Source organism: Fusarium proliferatum, assembly GCF_900067095.1.
Source record: "Fusarium proliferatum ET1 genome assembly, contig: FPRO_scaffold001, whole genome shotgun sequence".
Classification (NCBI taxonomy): Eukaryota; Fungi; Ascomycota; class Sordariomycetes; order Hypocreales; family Nectriaceae; genus Fusarium; species Fusarium proliferatum.
The window spans coordinates 5,324,517-5,346,420 of NW_022194790.1; the positions used below are offsets into that span (position 1 = coordinate 5,324,517).

General features: G+C 49.7%; 6 protein-coding genes across 6 annotated transcripts; all 6 read left to right on the forward strand.

The window, feature by feature from the left end:
• Positions 1–978: 978 nt before the first annotated feature.
• FPRO_00352 (uncharacterized protein) lies at positions 979–5,665 on the forward strand (the record flags this gene model as incomplete). The annotated part of the gene is made up of 5 exons (XM_031225487.1): positions 979–1,374; positions 1,424–3,504; positions 3,562–4,497; positions 4,545–5,097; positions 5,153–5,665. 5 exons carry the CDS (start codon positions 979–981, stop codon positions 5,663–5,665), a joined length of 4,479 nt encoding a protein of 1,492 aa, XP_031076118.1.
• Positions 5,666–6,606: 941 nt separating this feature from the next.
• On the forward strand, positions 6,607–7,057 carry FPRO_00351 (uncharacterized protein; the record flags this gene model as incomplete). The annotated part of the gene is given in 3 exon segments (XM_031225488.1): positions 6,607–6,814; positions 6,865–7,001; positions 7,013–7,057. 3 exon segments carry the CDS (start codon positions 6,607–6,609, stop codon positions 7,055–7,057), a joined length of 390 nt encoding a protein of 129 aa, XP_031076119.1.
• A 618-nt stretch (positions 7,058–7,675) lies between these two features.
• On the forward strand, positions 7,676–8,640 carry FPRO_00350 (uncharacterized protein; the record flags this gene model as incomplete). Its single annotated transcript, XM_031225489.1, has 2 exons — positions 7,676–7,903; positions 7,960–8,640. 2 exons carry the CDS (start codon positions 7,676–7,678, stop codon positions 8,638–8,640), a joined length of 909 nt encoding a protein of 302 aa, XP_031076120.1.
• Positions 8,641–9,592: 952 nt separating this feature from the next.
• FPRO_00349 (putative BNA3-Arylformamidase) lies at positions 9,593–11,075 on the forward strand (the record flags this gene model as incomplete). The annotated part of the gene is made up of 5 exons (XM_031225490.1): positions 9,593–9,657; positions 9,713–10,045; positions 10,095–10,264; positions 10,312–10,527; positions 10,579–11,075. The coding sequence occupies 5 exons, from the start codon at positions 9,593–9,595 to the stop codon at positions 11,073–11,075; spliced, it is 1,281 nt and encodes a 426-aa protein (XP_031076121.1).
• Positions 11,076–11,951: 876 nt separating this feature from the next.
• Positions 11,952–16,165, forward strand: FPRO_00348 (putative xanthine dehydrogenase; the record flags this gene model as incomplete). Its single annotated transcript, XM_031225491.1, has 3 exons — positions 11,952–12,136; positions 12,185–14,383; positions 14,443–16,165. The coding sequence occupies 3 exons, from the start codon at positions 11,952–11,954 to the stop codon at positions 16,163–16,165; spliced, it is 4,107 nt and encodes a 1,368-aa protein (XP_031076122.1).
• A 2,248-nt stretch (positions 16,166–18,413) lies between these two features.
• On the forward strand, positions 18,414–20,934 carry FPRO_00347 (related to transcription factors; the record flags this gene model as incomplete). The annotated part of the gene is made up of 7 exons (XM_031225492.1): positions 18,414–18,570; positions 18,846–18,868; positions 19,088–19,105; positions 19,248–19,590; positions 19,736–20,523; positions 20,630–20,826; positions 20,883–20,934. The coding sequence occupies 7 exons, from the start codon at positions 18,414–18,416 to the stop codon at positions 20,932–20,934; spliced, it is 1,578 nt and encodes a 525-aa protein (XP_031076123.1).
• Between the last annotated feature and the right edge of the window lie 970 nt (positions 20,935–21,904).

Genomic DNA, 21,904 nt, shown 5'->3' on the forward strand with positions numbered 1-21,904 from the left:
TGAGCTAATGTCGCCTACGTAAGGTGGGACAAAGCCAGGCCAGGATAATCGGTAGTGGGCGATGTCCCCAGCTTTTGGGTCCTTGGTTTCAGATGCCAATCTTATCAATCTGATCAAGCTGCATCAGATGGAAGATCTTTAAACAATGCATAACAAAGCCTATGTGTGCGTCAAGAAAACAGAACAAGTCACAACATTTTCAGTATCAAATAAGAGACCACCATCAGTTATGGTACTCGATAGTTCAATAGTCAATAGTCAATTAGATATTTCGCCCTGCTTATGCCAACACCCTCCAAAGAAAAAATTGATGCGTTTGTAAAAAGGGGGCCAGTTTACGATGATGATGGAAACCTCCGAAATCGAATGATGCGTGTTTAGCGGGCCCAGGAGGGAGGTACCTCTCCTGGAGGAGTGGAGGAAAGAAAACTCAGGACCTTGATCCGGGATGACAAAATAACTTGGGCAGATTGACACAAATTTAGGATACCTTTTGCTGAGCTTATTTTAACACCTGATATTAAAGTCTGATATTTTCTTACCCCTTGCGGCTCCCTGCCCTGTTTCTTCCGTTTGCATTTAGCCCAAGTTGAAATCTTAGCACAGTACGAGGCCTACAGGTACCGCCTACCGAGGATAAGCTAAGAAGATACTTCCAAGCGAGCCATCTCATTCGCCCGCTAACAATTCAATCCGCATCACCTGCCCTTCTGACCACCAACTTCAGTAAAGTTGTACCTACCTGCCACTCAGACTCAGGTTCTCACCCACTGTACCACTTTCCAACTCTGCGCTCACGCCCTTTTCGTCCGTTGTACTCAACACTTCCAGCGCAAAAGTATTTTGACAGAGTAATTAATTCTTTTCACTGCATCGATATTTTCAATCGTCTGTACTACGCCGCAACGAGAAACGGACCCGAAATTCAGAATTCCTCCCTCAATGGCAGCGTCGCTGATTGCGACGTGATCGCCCACCATGTCGGAGTCGACGTCCACGTCGATCGACGCTGGCATTGCTGTCGCTGCCATACCACATTCTCAAGATACGGTCGTTGCGACTGCGCCTGTCGATACCAACACCAAAAACCCTACGACCGCTCAACCTGGCGCTACCTTTTTGCATTCGCCTCCCGATAGCAACAACACGGCCAAGTCTGATGGTTCAGATTCTGAGTTGAGCGATCTTGAAGACGAACCCATCCTGAGCGATCCACCGCAGCCTGTTCTTCCTAGCGACAATGTAAACAGCGACGATAAGAAGGAAGATGCTGACGAAGAGGTTGACATTGGAGAGGTCCTGCCGGATTCTTGGTCTGGTGCTGTTCCTATCTTCAAGCCCACCATGCACCAGTTCAAGGATTTTAAGCGCTTCGTACGTCGACTACAAGTTACCCCGTGTCCGTCGCTAATGTATCCTCCAGATGGAAGCCGTCGATAGCTATGGAATGAAATCCGGCATCATTAAAGTCATCCCCCCACAAGAATGGAAAGATGCCCTTCCCAAACTCGACGACCTTGTGAAGCAGGTTAAAGTTCGAGAGCCAATCAAGCAAGATATCATGGGATCCAATGGAACCTATCGCCAAGTCAACATCCTTCACGGACGATCCTATAATCTGCCCCAGTGGCGCCAGCTGTGCGACCAGAGCGAACACCAGCCCCCGGCTAGACGTGGTGAGCGACGCGCCAACGCCGAGAAGCCTAAAGCACGAACTCGAGCTGCGACCGCAACTGTGGCTAAACCTTCCGAACCTTCGACCCCTAGGAAGAGAGGTAGGGGGCGACCTGCCAAGCGAGGAGGCAGGGGGAGGCGGCTCAAGCAAGAACAGGCGGATGATAATGAAGACCGGCCTATGACTCCGGTCTCACCCAAGCCAGAGGTTGCCGAGACTGAGGACAAACCTGTCGAGTCAGTAGAGAAGGACCCAGGTGAAGAGGTTGAGGAGGATTATGAACCTACTGTTGGTCGCATGGGTGGCCTTCGACAGGCAAGAACCAAGACACAAACAGTCTCGGCCCGTCGCAAATACAGTCGCCGAGAGGGATCCGCTATGATCGACGAAGCTGCCTTTAAAGACTGGGATTACAAGATGGACATATCCGAGTATACACCCGAGCGCTGTGAGGAGCTTGAGAGGGCTTACTGGAAGACCCTCACCTACGCACCTCCCCTCTACGGCGCTGATCTGATGGGTACGCTTTTTGACGAATCGACCGAACAGTGGAATTTGAACAAGCTGCCTAATCTTTTGGATGTCTTGGGTGAAAAGGTTCCAGGAGTCAACACCGCTTATCTCTACCTTGGCATGTGGAAAGCAACTTTTGCTTGGCACCTTGAAGATGTTGATCTTTACAGTATTAACTATCTTCACTTTGGTGCTCCCAAGCAGTGGTATAGTATCTCCCAAGCCGATGCCCGCCGGTTCGAGGCTGCGATGAAAAATATCTGGCCTACAGATGCGAAGGCCTGTGACCAGTTTCTTCGTCACAAAGGATTCCTCATCTCGCCTCAACATTTAAAATCGCATTATAACATCACTGTCAACAAATGCGTATCTTACCCTGGAGAGTTCGTCGTGACCTATCCATATGGATACCATTCTGGCTACAACCTGGGCTACAACTGTGCCGAAGCTGTCAATTTTGCACTCGATTCTTGGTTAGACATCGGCAAAATCGCCAAAAAGTGCGAGTGCGCTGAAGCGCAAGACAGTGTCTGGATTAATGTCTACGACATCGAGCGCAAGTTACGTGGAGAAGAAACAGAATATGAAGAAACCGAGGACGAAGAGGAAGATGACGAAGATGAACAAGGTGGCATGCCCACACCACCTTCTGGCTCTGGTGTCAAGTTCAGACTGGCTGGCCGTAAGCGAAAGCGTGTTCCTGGCGAGAAGGGAGGCAAGGTCAAGAAGATCAGGCTTCGTCTCAAATCGAAGGTCGAACCACCCTGCTGCCTCTGCCCCAACGACACTCCGTCGGCCGATCTATTGCCCACAGATGATGGCCGAAAAGCTCATCGACTTTGCGCGCATTATCTGCCAGAGACGTATACCGAAACAATCGATGGACAGGAGACAGTTGTCAACGTGTCTAAAATCCACAAAGATCGATTCGAACTCAAGTGTCTTTATTGCCGCTCTAAACAAGGCGCTTGCTTTCAATGCTCCCAAAAGAGATGCGCTCGGGCTTATCATGCAACATGCGCGGCCGCAGCTGGTGTTTTCGTTGAAGAAGAAGAGATCCCAGTCTTCGGCGAAGATGGCACAGAATATAAGGAACAGGCCTTTGAGTTCAGTTGTCGATACCATCGGACGAAGCGAGATAAGAAGCTTGATGGAGATGCGTTGGACACTGACTCACGAGTTCGGACGGCAGCTTCAAAGCTTCAGCCTGGCGAGACCTGCCAGTTGCAGTATTTCAAGGGAGACATCTTTGCTGGTGTTGTGGTTGAAAACCGGCACGATGAACAAACCTTGCTTATCGACATCTTGCCAAATGGGTATGCTCGAATACATCAGAAACTCGATCTCGTCAAATCTAAACTAACCGCTTGCAGTGACCGCCTTGAAGTCGAATGGAAATGGCTACTGGTACCCGATCCAGCCGACTATCGTCTGCCAAAGGCATCAGCAAAGGCCATTCCGATGCCCGCGTCCCAGAAGGCCAAGGAGAAGCTCAAAACAAAACGACTTCATGACGGCAAGCCCCAGAAGGACGATCCGTTCGTTGAAGGCTGCACTTGGGCCGAATTCAACTGCCACCCTGTTGCAAACAAAGAACAAGTCAAGATCGATTTCTGCAAACCCGACCAAATTTGGTATTACTTGCCTAAGAAATCGACAGAAGCCCGCGCCCAATTCACCGAGGATCCTCGCAACCAACGTCATAATCCCAGGGGGAATTTCCTATCGACAGTTCCCAAACCCGTCAAACCCGCAAGGCCGGTTCCAGCATATCCTCCCCGACAAGCCTACCAGCCCGCCATCCCTTATCCTGCAGCGCGACTTGATAAGCCATATATGTACAAGCCACGAACCCCTGCTACTAACAACTACCCTGCGATGGGCAACTTCACCACTCAAAGATTCACACCAGCTGCCCCTTCGCCCGTTCCAGTCCAGCAACAGCCCGGGAACTATCGGTATCCGTATGCACACCCTATACCTGCAGGACAACAAGCCGCTCCCGCCTACTCTGCGCAAAGGTTTGAGGTTAGGCAATCGCCCGCATATACACCTCCCGGAAACACACCCATGGTACAGAGTCCTGCGAACACATTGCCACATTATCAGCAGAACCAATGGCACGGAAGACATACCTCTGCCCTTCCTGCACCTACCCCTAGTCATCCTGGAGTAGCTCATTCCTATCCGCAACCATATCAGGCTCCGGCACCTGTAAACCACCACCAGATACCACAAGCAAGAGTGGCTTCGCAGGCAGATGTATCTATATTCCAAAAGTATCCCTTTTTCCAGGTCAACCACAACAGGTACGTGTTATCGACTCAACAAATTCGTCCTTTGCTAACCTCTGTAGGGACTCGACTAAGTACCGGACGCCATATGCTCCTTGGGGAGGCTTCACCAACGGGTACGAGGGCAACCTCAGGGCTCATATTATGGCCAACAAGGATGCATATCTCAACGGCACAATCAAGGATAATAGATTCCAGAGCAATCAGAATTTCGGCGCCTACCAGCCTCAACAACACTATTCTCCGGGGCATGGCCACCGTGCGTCTCCTGTAAGCCAGCCTCGGATCAGCCAACAACCGAACTTGAAGCAAATGCCCATGTCGTCTCCAGGAACTGGCACCTCTAGCTTCAGCCAGTTTCCTCGGCCTGCGATAAAACAACAGTATTTGCCCCATATGCCTGTGCAAACGCATGCACCAATACAAGCGCAAGGACAGGCACCAATACAGCCCCAGGTGCAGCCGCATAAGTCGACTCCGAAGCCCCAAGAGAGGCTTCCGCAGAAGCCTCCACAGAAGGCTGAAGAAAAGCCTCACCAGAAGTCCCCACAGACCACTCAGCCCCCTAACCAGAGTAGTAAACCCAGGATTGGGACGATTTTCAAGGAATACAAGGTAAGTACCTGGAATTCTCGATAGGAATGAAGGGTCGGCTGAACAGCCCATCCAGATACCCCCGAAAGAGTCGCCAGTACCATTGCCTGCAAACTTTTTGGCTTCGATGGCGCCTACATCTAAGACCCCTGCTCCTGTTGCCGCCAGAAAGCCAATCTTGCAACAAGCCGAGAGCAAAGGCTCGCCTTCTACGCCCAAGGCTGCAAAACCGATTCGGGCATCTCAGCAGACATTTTCGAATGGGCAACCTATGGGCAATCAAAAACTTGGGACCAAGGTTTCCAAGACCCCCATTCCAATTCCGCGATTGCCAAGCGTTGCTCAGATCTCTTCGCAAGGTTCAGCCCTAGCCCCAACACAACAGCAGGGTGCTTCACCTTCCCGGGATAGCACGTTGACATCTACGGGTTCAAACTTGGTACACGCGACCGGTACAACGGTGCCGGCGACGAGCACCTCTTCCGGACAACAAGATTTTGCAGACGTCCCTGGAGGTGAATCGATGGAATTCATGGACCGACTTATGGCGAGCATACGTACAATAGCCCGCCGCGACGACGCAATCTGAGCTGCCACCGACACAAGCAGCTGTAGACTATGTATCCGAATACCCTCTTCAATTTTAGCAACTACCTTTGGAACCATGGGAAGGCGTTTATGGATTTCAGTGTTTATGGTATGCATTAGGCGAATGGGAGTTGGGGGACATGGAGTGATACGCATATGACGATCAGGTTAAGACGCATGACGAAGGGAAGTGTGTTTATGTAGTATCAGGTGCACGACCGGCGCCCTCAGAGACGCCCGAAAGTCAACAGAGTTTCAATGATTCAGAAGTTAAAATGCCAATGTAGTAATACGCGAAGTAAAGCAAAAAACGCTGGTGATGTAAACAAAACAAAGCGTTTGTTATCAACATGACACAATATAAATAAGTCATCATATACGCCAAAACAAACCACAATAACCTTGATATTGAGTCTCAGCTGATCACACAGTCGCTGCCTTGAGCCTTGAAACTCAACTGAACGAGTGGCCTCAAGCCACGAGGAGTCCCTCTATACCTCCCTAAGTAGACACGGAGTTTGATAAGCAGAGGTCTCGTTCGAAGCTGTGTCTAGGAAAGAGTTCCCTCACCCTTTTGCAACCTCATACGTACCTACTTACTTTAGGTCAAGAGGACCCTAAGAGACAAAAGGTTTAGGTAAGTTAGCATGAGCTCAGCTTGCCCTTTGTCGAGTTTAATTAAAATCAGGAAGTCGCTCTTACCTCGGTGACCAAAATCACATACCTTATGACCTACCTACCTCTAAGACTCTCCTCACTCGGGTACCTTAGGTTCCAAACAAATCCAATCATTACCAAACTCTTCACTTGAATCACCTTTATCAATACAAATACCAATAGTTCATCGTCAACGGCAAATCTCTGAGCTCCCTTTTGAACCTTGAACCAACGAGTCTTCTACTTGCAGCCCACTCGAGCCGGCTTCCCAGGAAACGACCAATAATGGTTTCCCAGCTTGTACGCTATGGTATCAACGCAGCCATAATAGCGTTTGTCTGGCAAGTCCGTGAGTACTACTGTGTCTATGGTGTCGACTCCATTCAGCCTAACCTTTCAGTTGTTCATCCGGATGGTCCTGATCTCCCAGTTATGACGATTTTCTGGGAAGGCCTCTTCTTGGCAAACCTGGCTCTCGCGGTCACGTTCAGGGGTACGTATTTCAGGCTCATCAGGGACAATATTCGACATTTGCTTGCTTAGCTGGCATGGCTGGGAGGTCGCTTTGTGGCGCGAGCCAGGGGTACAAAATTATGCCGATTCCACCGATTGTGAGAGAAGTAATACTCAGCGAAAGACATGGAAGACATGAAAGCAGGAAAATTCAGCATATATCTTGGGTATGCATTAGCGAACTCATCTTAAATTGAAGCGAATCACCCTCTCTACGACTTGATGATGTGCTCTTGTCCAATTAAAAATGGTCCGGTTAGGTATGCTAGGTGTGCAATTTGGGTTGTCACTCAAGGGGGAAAAGAAAACTCGATATCTTGATCCTAAACGATAAAAAGACTTGGTCAACATAGTATAAGTTTAGGATATCTTTACGATACCTTTTGATGAGTTTATTTTGACACCCCTTATCAAGGTCTGATGTTTTGCTCCCTGAGGTCACTTGAGATATTGCTCTGCTGCAAGGCTTGTATTGGATTTCTGGGTAAGGAAACAATGGCACTGTATTGCTTGAACATGTACCAAGAATTCATTATACAATTCAAAGGCCAAGTGAAGTTGTTGACTTCATGGTACAGTGGCAGTTCTCAAGGCATAAACGAGATCTATTGGTTGTTCTTGCAGTGGCAGGCAATGAACAGTTGACACTGTCCTCTCATCTCTGTGACGCACAACCACTGGCAGCGGTTACACTACATTGTGGTCCGGGAATTGATACATTTCTTTCTTCGATATGGCCTTGCCAACTTTGTTTCCCTTCCCTTTCTTCACCATCACCTTCTAACCTTTCCAACCTTCAAAACTATCAAGGCTTGTGTGAAATACAACAACATCATTCACTATGAGCATCACCGCTTGGACCGACGAGGACGTTCGAGCATCCCTCGTACCCCAGAATGAGTTCCCAACTTGCTCCTATCGTCGAGGAACTCGACTAGGCCGAGGCGCATGTGCCACCGTCTACAAGGTCCTGAACGTCAAAACCGGAAGCCTATTCGCCGGCAAGGTCTCTCCTGAGAATTACGGTCACCTGCGAGAGGAAGCCAGAAACTTGACTAGATTGAATCATGTAAGTCTTTACGTATTGCGGTGTTGAACATCATAACTGACCATGTATTTATGTAGCCCCAAATCGTCAAGCTCGTCGAATACTGTGAGGACAAGCATAATCCAGCCGCCAATGTCCTTGTCATGGAGCTCTGTGCCGGGGGTAGTCTTCAAGACAGAATTCATGACAACCCCAGAGGCTTCAAAGGTGAAGAGACCTTGCAAGTCATGCTCCAGGTTGGGCAGGCCGTGGAGTATCTGCATGAGAAGGGACTCTTTCACACCGACATTAAGCCGCGTAACATCATTGTTCGATCCTGGTCCCCAGTTGATGTTGTCCTCGGCGACTGTGCTGAGGTTATGAAGGTCCAGCATATTGACCCGATGAAACGACCGTACGGAACCCGATCTTACTGGTCGCCCTACATGGAGAGATACGGCAGAAATTCCGGCAAGAGCGACGACATCTGGGCACTCGGGATCTCACTTCTTGGGATGATGGCCCAGTGGCCTCGTTGTCTTGTGAAGCAAGAAAAGCAATATCCCAAAAAGTGCTCCAACCACACACACGAGCTGCATAAGCGAAATCATGGCGATGACCGTTTGCAGATCCTGCTGCGCCTGCTGGAGTGGGATCATAACAAACGGATCACCGCTTCCGAGCTGGTGAAGTTGGTGACTGAGCGTCTGGAGGCTGGCCCCTACTTTGTCGAGGAGCTGAAGTCTCCTGAGGGCTTCCAGCCTTTGGTGTTTTGGTAGAGAAAGCTGCCTTGTCCTTTGCCGGGTTATCTGTCGTCGAGTTGAAGCAAGAGTTCATTGATGGGAACTGTTAGAGCGACATGAAAAAGATTGAATATGGACAGAGAGAACAGCAACACGGAGACTGGATATGGACAGAGAGAACAGCGAATGTAACTACGGAGTAGTGCAGGATGAGACTTGTATAGCAGGGTGTTCTCGCACTTGGTGATATCTTAAGTCAATAAAGTTATTTGTACTAAAGCAACTGATTTACGTGTGGTGTTTGCGACAGCGACGAGTTGTTCTCTGAAGACATTCCAGTTCCTCATTAAGCATTATCGGCATCAGAACTATGAGCCGTCCCTATGTCAGTTGACCCTTGTCACGGATATCTGTATGTATGGAGTCTCATGTCGTACTTTTCCGACTGATAGTAGAGCGCTCCGGTCTCGCTATCTGGACAAGAGATTCAGAGCGGACAGCAAGGGATAGAAGAGCTTATCGTCGGAACAAAGCCGATGGCATTCTACAGCAGCATCAACATCAAGAGCCGGACACAACCTTGCGAGCCAATCCTGATAACCCAATTTCAGTGCTCATCATCGGAGCTAATGACGCGATTAGTAGGAGAATTAAACCCCCGCAAAAGTTATTAGTCATCACTTATCGCTCCCGGTTACGGCGATGTCGCAACCGTTCGAGACACGAGCTACTTGTGGAGAGAAAGACTGCTATTGATCTAATTTGTCAAGGCGTGGTTCCTCTCATTGGGAGAATTATACGTGAGTATCTCTGCTACAGTACAGTTGTCGAAGAATTTGACTAATACTGGAAAAGGACCCTTTCGTCGCTGTTGATGTTGCGCTCCATATTAAGCCCGAGCCGCCCCTCCCAATCCGTGCTCCGGACTACACTCCGAAGCATTATCCCTCTTCACTCATCAAGGTCATTCTCAAGCAGTGTCAGCGTCATGAGTAACCAGACGCAAAAGCTCAAGCCCGCGGCTCGAGTCCAGGGCCAGAAGAAGGATGTTTGGTAGGTTTCGTACAAATCCTGTCAGGAACAACGATAACTAACTCGGCCGAAATAGGTCCATGATCAATGAGGCCGCTGCGTCTTCACCTATCCAGCCTATTGTGAACTTGGGCCAGGGGTTCTTTGGCTACAACCCTCCTGACTTCATTCTTAACGCTGCCAAGGAGGCTTTGGATCGTGTTGAGTGCAATCAGTATGCGCCTGCTAAGGGACGACCGCGGTTGAGGAAAGCCCTTGCGGATGCGTACTCGCCATTCTGGAGGCGTCAGTTGGACCCTGAGACTGATATTATCATCACAACTGGTGCCAATGAGGGTATGCTGAGTGCGTTCATGGGTTTTATTGAACCTGGCGACGAGGTTATTGTGTTTGAGCCTTTCTTTGATCAGTGAGTGCCCTTATTTCGTGTATTAAATACTAAGCTAACGTTGGTGTAGATACATTAGCAACATTCAAATGCCCGGAGGCAAGGTCGTCTATGTTCCCCTTCATCCTCCCGAGACAGGAGCCACAAAGAACTCTTCTGCTGCAGACTGGACAATTGACTTTGACGAGCTTGAGAAGGCCTTCACGCCCCGCACCAAGATGATTGTCATTAACACTCCCCGTGAGTATCACAAACTTCCCGCTTATATCAGCGCTGACCTCCTTTAGACAACCCTGTAGGCAAGGTCTTCCACAAGGACGAGTTACAAAAGATTGCCGATCTGGCTGTCAAGCACCAGACTATCATTCTTTCAGATGAGGTTTATGACCGTCTTTTCTACGTGCCGTTCACACGAATTGCCAACCTTTCTCCTGAGGTGGAGAAGCTCACTCTCACTGTTGGATCTGCTGGCAAGAACTTTTATGCCACCGGCTGGCGTGTCGGTATGTGAAGAGTCTGTTGCCGAGATATGACATTTTCCTAATACTTTACAGGCTGGCTGATTGGCCCCCCCGAGCTGATCCAGCCCGTCACTGCCGCTCACACCCGCATCTGTTTCTCAACACCCGCCCCCTTTCAAGAAGCCGCCGCCATTGGTTTCGAGCAAGCCGACAAGAATGGTTTCTGGGATGAGACCATCAAGGAGATGAAGGCAAAGGTCGACCGTCTCAACGAGGTATTCGAGGAACTCAACCTACCCGTGACATACCCCGAGGGCGGTTACTTCCTGCTTGTCAACATGGCCAAGGTCAAGCTACCAGAGGACTACCCCTTTCCTCCTCACGTCGCAAGCCGGCCTCGAGATTTCAAGCTGGCGTGGTTCCTCATCCAGGAGATTGGTGTTGCGGCTATTCCTCCTACGGAATTTTATACTCCGAACAATGCGCACTTGGCGGAGGATTATATCCGATTTGCTGTGTGTAAGAACGATGATATCTTGGAGCAGGCTAAGGAGAGGCTAAGGGGGCTGAAGACGTACATTCAAGAGTAGAGCGTGTTAGACAGAAAGAAAGTAAAGAGTCGGAGCGTTAGATTAGACGGGCTTCGTAGATCTCATATTTGTTCTGCAAGTCCTATAGTGCAGTTGGTTCGTATCTCAGTGCCTCCTAGGATGTGCATGAGTCTGTGAGATAGACGATAACCAGGGTGTGAGGAATCCTCTGGTTGGTCAAGCCTTTCTATCACTATCTGGATCCCTGCTACTATGTCTTCGAGTCCGATGGAGACTACAGGAACTACAGCATTTCTCTAGATTTATCCTACAGCTGCTACATTCATAGTTCACCGCTATATGCAGAATATCTACAGTCTTGTCTCTGAACTCCGATGTCAAAGTGGAGGATCCCGATCGTGGAACTGGCCTATCGTGGTCGCGGAGCCGGCCGTTAGCGAGCTGCATCGTGGGGTAGAGGCTCTCTTCCCCGCACAGGCAACAGAGGGAACAAGCACTGAGTGGCTGCTGTAGCTGAGAGCGGGGGTGCAAATCTTGGGCTTATCAGTGGCGATGAGTTAACCTTGACACGTCCTAAACAGAAACAGTCCGTCCTCTCATTCGTTCACTGTTTGGCTATCACGGGTATCTCGTTAGGAAGAGGAAGGTGCCGTTGCACAAGGTCCAATTGTTTTTTGTCAATATGACGCAGGGAAGATTCTCAACTTGAACCCGTTGTCTAACCGTTGCCGGCCACGCCTCGTGAACCTGAGCCCTCTATCCCTTCTACAGCAACTGTACAACGCCTCGGTTCGTTTGTTGATAAGAGCCACAGGGGCCCCGTTGTCTTTTCTATCCTTTCCCTTTTGACTCTTGGACTCTTCTTCTCTTCCCAACAACCATTCAAGATACCCATTCCTTTGATTCATCGCTATCATGGCGCCTAGCGCTGTATCTCCCACAAGGGAGTCCAATCCTGAGCCCTTGGCAACCCTAACCTCTAAATTCGATGATACCCTTCGATTCTATCTCAACGGGACCAAAGTTGTTCTGGACGACATAGATCCAGAGGTCACAGTCTTAGAATACCTACGAGGAATTGGTCTCACAGGAACAAAACTGTAAGCACTTATAGCAGCCCCAGTTTCTTGCGGTTCTGACAATGATAGTGGCTGTGGCGAAGGTGGTTGCGGAGCTTGCACAATCGTGGTCAGCCAGTATAACCCAACAACTAAGAAGATCTACCATGCCAGTGTCAACGCGTGTCTGGCTCCTCTCGTCAGTTTAGACGGTAAACATGTCGTTACCGTTGAAGGTATCGGTAGCTCCCAGAAGCCCCACCCAACTCAGGAGCGCATTGCCAAGTCCAATGGCAGCCAATGTGGTTTCTGTACTCCTGGTATTGTGATGAGCTTGTATGCTTTACTGCGAAACAACGACTCACCCTCCAAAGATGATGTTGAGGAGGCGTTTGATGGCAACCTGTGTCGATGTACTGGCTACCGTTCTATCCTAGATGCGGCTCAAACGTTCAGTGTTGATAAGCCGGGTATGAAGTTTAAGAAAGCAGGGGGTACTGGATGCTGCATGGAGAACGGCAACGGTCCACCGAGTGGAGGTTGCTGCATGGACAAAGCAAACCTCGATGATGCACCTATCAAAAGGTTCACGCCTCCAGGGTTCATCGAGTATAACCCAGACACAGAGCTTATCTTCCCACCGGCTCTCAAGAGACATGACTTCCGGCCTTTGGCTTTCGGAAACAAGAGACGGAGATGGTATCGTCCTGTCACCGTCGAGCAACTCCTGCAGATCAAGAGTGCTCATCCTCAGGCCAAGATTATCGGTGGAAGCACAGAAACTCAGATCGAAACAAAGTTCAAGGCTTTGGAGTACCCTGTGTCAGTTTATGTTGGCGATATTGCGGAGTTGCGGCAGTACACGTTCAAGGACGACCATCTTGAGATCGGCGGAAATGTTATCCTGACTGACCTTGAGAGTATTTGCGAGCATGCTATCCCTCACTATGGACGGGAACGCGCACAGGTATTTGAGGCGATGCTCAAGCAGCTCAAGTTCTTCGCTGGGCGACAAATTCGAAACGTTGGTACCCCTGCGGGTAACTTGGTCACTGCATCGCCCATCTCAGATCTCAACCCCGTATTCTGGGCTGCAAATGCTGTATTAGTGGCCAAGTCGTCCTCCAAGGAAACAGAGATCCCTGTTTCACAGTTCTTTACAGGTTATCGAAAGACAGCACTCGCACAGGATGCGATCATTGCGTCGATACGAATTCCAGTCACTCAGAGTAAGGGCGAATACTTCAGAGCATACAAGCAGGCCAAGAGAAAGGATGACGATATAGCTATTGTCACTGGAGCTCTGCGGGTTCGCTTGGATGATGAAGGTATCGTTCAAGAAGCAGCCCTCATTTATGGTGGCATGGCTGCTATGACGGCTGCTGCCAAAACAGCCATGGAATACCTTGTTGGGAGACGGTTTGCCGACTTGGAGACTTTGGAGGGAACTATGAACGCTCTTGGTCGCGACTTTGACTTGCAATTTAGTGTTCCGGGTGGCATGGCATCTTACCGAAAGTCTTTGGCTTTTGGATTCTTCTACCGGTTTTACCATGACGTTTTGACGATCCTCGATGGAAGCTCAGAGCAGGTTGACAAGGAGGCTATTGACGAGATTGAACGAGACTTGTCCAGTGGAGCAGTCGATGAAGACGCCGCTGCGGCTTATAAGCAGGAAGTGACTGGCAAATCTAACCCCCATCTGGCTGCCCTCAAGCAAACAACAGGCGAGGCGCAATACACCGACGATATTCCTGCCATGAAGAACGAGCTTCACGCCTGTTATGTCCTTTCGAAACGAGCACACGCCAAGATCATCTCTATTGATTACTCGGCTGCTTTGGATATTCCGGGAGTAGTGGATGTTGTTGATAAGGATGACATGCCATCCCCTGATGCCAATAAATTCGGTGCTCCTCACTTTGACGAGGTCTTTTTCGCTGAGGGCAAGGTTCTGACCGTTGGTCAGCCGATTGCCTTAGTTCTGGCGACTTCTCCCCTGCGAGCCCAGGAGGCTGCTCGAGCAGTCAAGATTGAATATGAAGATTTGCCATCCGTTCTCTCGATTGAGGATGCTATTGCAGCCGATAGCTACCACAACTTCTACCGACAAATCAAGAAGGGAGATACGGAGAAGGCTTTCAAGGAGTGTGACCATGTGTTCACTGGAACAGTGAGAATGGGCGGTCAAGAGCATTTCTACCTCGAGACCAATGCTTGCTTGGTTGTCCCCAAGCCTGAGGATGGAGAGATGGAGATCTTTGCCAGTACTCAGAACGCCAACGAAACGTGAGTCTTGTTCTTGTTATTCCTGTTTTGCCAATATTGGATACTAACCCTTGTTTCAGACAAGTATTCGCTTCGCGAGTTTGCGATGTACAGTCAAATAAGGTTGTTGTTCGTGTCAAGCGACTGGGTGGCGGTTTCGGAGGAAAGGAGTCACGATCAGTGATTCTCAGCTCCATCTTGGCGCTCGCCGCAAAGAAGACCAAGAGACCAGTCCGATACATGCTGTCGCGAGAGGAAGACATGGTTACGAGCGGACAACGCCATCCCTTCCTTGGCAAGTACAAGGTCGGAGTGAACAAAGACGGTAAGATCAAAGCTTTGGATTGCGATGTCTTCAACAATGCAGGTTGGACGTTCGACCTCAGTGCAGCCGTGTGCGAGCGAGCAATGACCCATATCGATGGTTGCTACGATATTCCTAATGTGTACATTCGAGGACGCTTGTGCAAGACGAACACGATGTCTAACACTGCGTTCCGAGGATTTGGTGGACCTCAGGGCATGTTCATCGCAGAGTCGTACATGGAGGAGGTGGCTGACCGATTGGGAATGCCCGTCGAGACGCTGCGCCAGATCAACTTGTACGAGAAGGACGGCCAGACTCATTTCGGGCAAGGTCTTGGAGATTGGCATGTTCCCCTGATGTACAAGCAGGTGCAGGAAGAGGCGATGTACGAAGCACGCCGACATGCCATTACCGATTTCAACCAAACGAACAAGTGGCGGAAGAGAGGTCTGGCATTGATTCCGACCAAATTTGGTATTTCGTTCACCGCTCTATTTCTGAATCAGGCTGGCGCTTTGGTGCACATCTATCACGACGGCTCTGTCTTGGTGGCCCATGGTGGTACTGAGATGGGACAAGGCTTGTATACCAAGCTCACCCAAATTGCAGCACAAGCACTGGGTGTTCCATTGGACAATGTCTTCATATCCGAGACTTCAACCAACACAGTGGCCAACGCCTCTGCAACAGCTGCTTCGGCCTCGTCAGATCTGAACGGATACGCCATCTTCAACGCATGTGAGCAGCTGAACGAGCGATTAGCACCATATCGAAAGAAGCTGGGCCCTGAGGCGACCATGAAGGATCTCGCCCATGCTGCTTACTTCGACCGTGTCAATCTTTCTGCCCAAGGCTTCTACAAGACGCCCGAAATTGGATACGACTGGAATACTAACAAGGGCAAGATGTTCTTCTACTTCACTCAGGGAGTTGCCGCAGCTGAAGTGGAACTTGACCTGCTGACTGGAACGTGGACCTGCATACGCGCAGACATCAAGATGGATGTTGGTCAGTCTATCAACCCAGCGATCGACTATGGTCAAATCCAGGGTGCGTTCATGCAAGGTCTCGGTCTCTTCACAATGGAAGAATCGTTGTGGCTACGTAACGGTCCCATGGCCGGACATCTCTTCACACGGGGTCCTGGCGCATACAAGATTCCTGGGTTCCGAGATATCCCTCAGACTTTCAACGTGTCACTTCTCAAAGACGTGGAATGGAAAGAGCTACGTACCATTCAACGCAGCCGTGGTGTGGGTGAACCGCCATTCTTCATGGGAAGCTCGGTCTTCTTCGCTATTCGAGATGCACTCAAGGCAGCGCGCGCACAATCCGGAGTAAAGGCTACGATCGGCGATGACTCTTGTGAGGGGCTTCTGCGGCTCGAGAGTCCAGCGACACCTGAAAGGATCCGATTGGCGTGTGAGGATGAGATTATGCGCAAGGCGAGAGTTTTGCCCAAGGAGGGAGAGAGGAGTTTCTTCGTTGCGATCTAGTCTGATACATGACCCTTCAGGGAGGGACTATGAGGTCTAGCAGGGATTTTGGTGTTTAGGATACCTCTTACTATTGGAGTTAAGGTTGACATGGTCAGGCACACTTTACGAGTACATAATATGAAATATCATGTATCATGTTGTATGGCAGAATCTTTGACCTTGGTGATGTACGTGCGTCTTGGCCCAAGTAAAACGAAGTTACGAACAGAATATGGATCAAATCCTATTGGTCAAAATCCTCTTTAACCTTCCAAAGTCGTCAACCACAAAGAGTGAGCTAGCCGTGAATCGCCGACATTCGGAATGAGAGCGACGAGCTACAAGAATACTTCAACGGCAAGTTCACAATATGACATCAGCGATATAGATAAACGAGGAAAGGATGCTATGCGGCAATTAATATAGTGCAAAATGAGAAGTGATATTAACATCATAGTGTTGCAGTGAAGGAATAATAACGCGCAGAGATGCCCCAGACGAGCTATTACTCGATTTGGACAAGTGTTTCAGCCTGCTGTGAGTTTATTTAGCGCCATTCTCTTTCACCGAAGGTCAAGGTCAGCATGCCCTGGAGCATTTATCGTACCAGGAGGTCCTTTCTTTCTACAAGATCATGTCAGAAATGGTCAAGAAAAGACTCATGGCCCCTGACTTGTGCACGGCCTGTTTTTTATGATTTGAGAGGAATAAAATGGTCTGATTGTTGGAGAGATTGGGATTGTACCTGACTTTGAAATTGGAGGCTGGGGTCAGCAGATGTGAGGATGTTGGAGCTCGATTGGAGGCCTGTCTTTTCTGTCTTGTTCAGATATGGACGTATATCTCCCATTTTGGCAGTTATATGCCCTCCATTTAATAGCCTAGGCTGAGAAGTATGTACCCCATAAAGTGAGGCAAATGCATAAACAACGGCTTTCGTCTTGTCTTGTAACACTGTATAGTGTAGTTACATTATGCATATGGTATCAAAATAAACTTAGCAAAGGGCATCCTAAGCTTATGCTAAGTTACCTAAGTTTTTTTTATCACTTACGACCAAGGTCCGAAGTTTTCTTACCTCTCCTAGCGTACCTAGGTTATGAATTCTGTATAAGACCGTTCGGCTGACTGCGTTTGCCTCGGTTGCCGGCAGTTGGAAGCTATTAAATTGGAAGCCAGCTGGATCGGCATCAGAAGCTCATGAATCGATCAGTACGAATAATGTACTTACTTGTGTATGTCTGCAGGTCTGAGGCTTTTGGGAATAGGTTCTGGACTGTGCTCCGGCGGTACGGAGACTCGTCCGGACCCGCCCCGGCCGCTCGTTCACCGAGACGGGGACCACTGGCATCTTCCCTAAACCCCGCTATTCCAAGAGGTGTGTAGGTCCAGCCCCCAGGAAGCAATTCCTTCACACTGGTAGCCCTCTGCCTGGGTGAGCTCACGAGGTGCAGTTGACTTTTGGCTCTGTCCTGTTTCTTCAGTCCCTAAAGTAAGGAGAGATCTTACTCTCTCATTTGTAATTCTTGACTAACAGTGACCAAGCCCTTGTCTAATACGCATCACTTTAATAAGGATTGATCCTCTTTCACGCTCCTCACGACGATATTCAACGTAAACTGACTGATCCAAGGCCCACTTCGCTCGTGAGCCTGTGCTGCTTCTGCTTCTAGGCGCCCCCACAATCCTCAATCAAGTCACTGGGTGGTCAACCAGCCTATTTCGGCCCCAGGTCTAAGCCTAGGCCTAAGCCTAAGCCTACGCCTACGCCTGGCTCAAACTTCACCGTCCAGGTCCTCGTAAGTCTTTTCGCCTTCTCTTTCAACTTGGACGGCTACGAGCTTCTGGTGTCCATTGTTTCACCTCTCCTGGGCCAGCCTCGGCTGCTGAGCTATCAATTCATCTCTTGCATCTCGTTGCACTCACTCGTGCCCTTCAAAACCTCATCCTTTCGACCGTTTCGGCTCACACCACCTGCGCAGCCACTTTCCTCCCTCCCCCCCCCCCCCCCCTCTCCACGGGACCAATTCACGCGCGCGCGACTCTCTCAGGGAAAAGCTACAGTCGACAAACCTTCACCCGCGCACAGGAACTGCAGAAATAACAATCGCAATCGCAACAACTGGCCGCCGACAACGTGCGAATGGATCGTGTCGCTTCGGCTGAGCTGTAGACCCATACAAGATTGCTGCAGCGAGCCGCAAATGATCTGCGAACCTGACGTCGCCTTGCGTAACCAAGAGATCCAATGGGAGCATAAGACACAATGACCGACCGGAATGCCGCTACCATGGGCAAGAGCGCTAAGCAGGAGCCTGCCAAAGGCGACGATGGCAAGGCTGTGAATCGCGACAAGAGCTCGAATGCCACTGCTTCTGGCAATCATAAGGCCCCTACGAAAAAGAGACGCAAAGTCAACCACGGTACGTTTTCCTAAGTAATGACACTAGGCATCTTCCCTTGCACAGGTTCTAGATGTGGTGTTGCGCATGTGCTCACGAGGGTTCGCGCTGGGGTTGTGAGTGAAAGTCATGATACTGGATAGTTGCGATCAAAAGAATCTTGACATGACCAATCAACTAGCCAAGCCGTCGACTCGTCAACTCCAATTCCAGGGGCATGGTTGAAATGGCGCATGAATCTATCTATCGTAACAAGAAGAGCATTGGGCTGACATCGCTGCGGCGCTTCATTATAGCTTGCGTATATTGTCGACGATCTGTAAGTCAACCCCAAGTTCAACGACGCGCGTTCGCATTGGTTCTGTCTGGACCTCGAGCAGCTTTAGGCGTTCTAAGCAGCCAGTTCATTTGTTGGGCTGAATTATTGTGCGACGGACATGGCGCCCATGAGACAAATCTCGTCTAGTTTACCCATCACTTTGCACATGTGAGCTTTGAGAGAACTGTAGCTGACAATCCGTTTTCTACCTGCGTCCAGCATATGACTTGCGATCTTGTAAGTACGATCCTAGGCCCCTGTTTCTTGCCTTGATAACATGCTGGGACACCTGAGCTGCAGCTGTTGTGTTCAGCTATTCAGGGGAGGGGCTGGCTTGCTTTCTACACCATCAAAACCAAGTCACTGACGCCATGAATAGGAGAGACCATGTACCAGATGCATTAAACGGAATATTGGACATCTCTGTCACGATGAGCCTCGCGATGCCGATTCCAAGAAAGCAAAGAGTGTCCAAAGCACCCAGAGCATACAGGCGCCCTCTGTAGTTGATGAATCAGACGCACAGTCCGATATGGCTCGTAGCTCGATTTCTAGTACCATGGGCCCACCTCCCCCAACGTTCGACACGACGAGGCAGCGAGGTTCCAAATCTTTTGGGGGAGTCCTCGGTCAAGGTAGCCCACTGTCCATTGTGCAACCCGGCCAGGTCTCGGGCCTGCAGGGCAATGCGTTGAACAACGGCAACAGTAACGCGAATCAATGTACGTTTTGTGTCCCTTTGTCCTGGTCTGTGAGGGGCCTGTCCCTTGTTTCGATTTTTAATCACGAGCGGAGACGGGTGGGCTGAGGTTGGGGCAGCCCAGAAATCTGTTCCTGATCTGAGATCGCTGACACGCCACTCACTAGTTGCTGGTTTCCAAGATGCGTGGATGACAGCTCAGAACCATTTTCATGATATGAACAGCTATCACCCCAATTACATGATTGCCTCAGAAGTCACTCACGAGTTCAATCTTCTCAACGATTTCCTCCATACGAGTCTGCTCGATGACGGTAGTGTGCCGCCAGAGGAACAGCAGAGCCCGGCATTCAAGCGGTCGAGCCAGAGCCAGTCGGAAATGCTACCCAGGTTTGGTAATAATAACACCAACACCTCTATGGGAGTCGGTGGTTCAAACACCATGTCAAACATGACAGAGGGATCAATGCTGCCACCCCCTCCGAATGTTGAGGGCAAGAACATTCCACGACCGGGAAGCGTTGTGCCCGCCGACAAGGCTCGCGAATACTATCTACAAGCTGCCGACCCATCAGGCAACGACACGCCAGAGGAGCGAATGGCGCGTGTGCTCAAGGCCAAGTACGACGCTGGACTCTTAAAACCATTCAATTACATCAACGGTTATTCTCGCTTGGGTGCATATCTCAATTCACACATCACAACAGCGTCAAGGGAAAAGATTCTCAGGACCATCGCCCGGTTCCGGCCCGCTTTTCGAGAAAAGGCACATGCTTTGACGGATATAGAACTTGTGTACGTTGAGATGTGGTTTGAGAAACAGCTCATGGACTATGACCGGGTGTTTGCAAGCATGGCAGTGCCCGCGTGCTGCTGGCGAAGAACCGGTGAAATCTTCAGGGGCAACAAGGAGATGGCAGAGTTGATTGGCGTGTCAGTAGCTCAGCTTAGAGATGTAAGTCTTGCTTTGCTTGGCCTACACCTCCTCGTGACAGTAGTTTGGTGCCAGTCAAAGCACAGGGGGGTTTGGCAAATAGATTGCTAACGTTCGCTTACTCTAGGGCAAAATCGCGTTGCACGAAATCCTCACAGAAGAATCAATGGTGCGATACTGGGAAGAGTTTGGCACGATTGCCTTCGATCCAGCACACGAGACCCTCTTGACGGCCTGCTCCCTGAAGAACCCAACCCCTGGGTCAACGCATCCAGTTGTGAAATGTTGTTTCTCGTTCATGATCAGAAGAGACGAGCACAAACTGTACGTATTAGTCACTCGGGCTCCATCTGCCTCCGCATACTGACTAATTCGAATAGACCAGCTCTTATTGTTGGTAATTTCTTGCCGCATGACCCACCAGCACAATAACCATGGGCACATTGATACATGTATATGCTGTAAATGTATGATGCTTCGTGACAAGAAGCACAACATGAGTTGCCACACTTGCAAAAGAGTGCTATGAGGCCTCAAACATTAGTAAGAAAAAGAAAATAGTCGGGATTGGGAACGGCGCTTGGATACAAGGATTCGGAGCGTATGTATTCATTTGCATTACGTTAGACAGAAGATGACAGTTTGAATATTATCTTGCTTCTGAGAAGACCCTCGGTGATGATGGTGTTCTTCCGGGTCCTTCCTTGGGTTCATGACCTTTGGAGTCCGATTTTCGGCTTTGGGCAGTTGGGTGGGTAGTTGGAAGGAGCACTTTCATCGCTCCTGCTCTCGACCGTTCCGTTCGCAGTAGACTCACATGACTCGGTTCTAAATGCAGGAGGATCTTATTGGGTCGAGCAATTATTTACCCTAGCTTGCCTTAGGTATCTTATTCTTTCCGTTCATATCATACCTGATAATCACGTTATTCTCCAAATGTACGGCTTCTAATACAAGGCGGCTGCTTTCCCCTTTTCAAGCCTGTCATGGCGTCGGCTGAAGTATCCAATATCAACCGCACCAAAAAGCTCGAGGAAATCATAGGCAAGGATCGAACAGCGAATACATGTAGTAGATCTTACTGACCCGCAGTATTGGGACAGAATTCGCCGCAGATCTCCTTTCCAAGTTGCCCACCTCATGTGACTCGAGTTCAACCGATGTTCTCCTTTCCGATCTGAACCATCACATAGCCACAGCCAATGTTCTTGCGGAGAACCGCATTGCTCCTCCGTTAGAAGTCTCCAGGAATCTCAAGGATATCGGGAGGAAGCTATGGAACGAATGTATCAAAGAAAGGAGAAAGAGGGACAACCTCCTACAGTCGGCTTCTAGGACTCAATTGCTGGTTCGCACTCGGGTCCTAGCCTTCCTCGCCCATGCTCTCGCACGGGAGCATCGA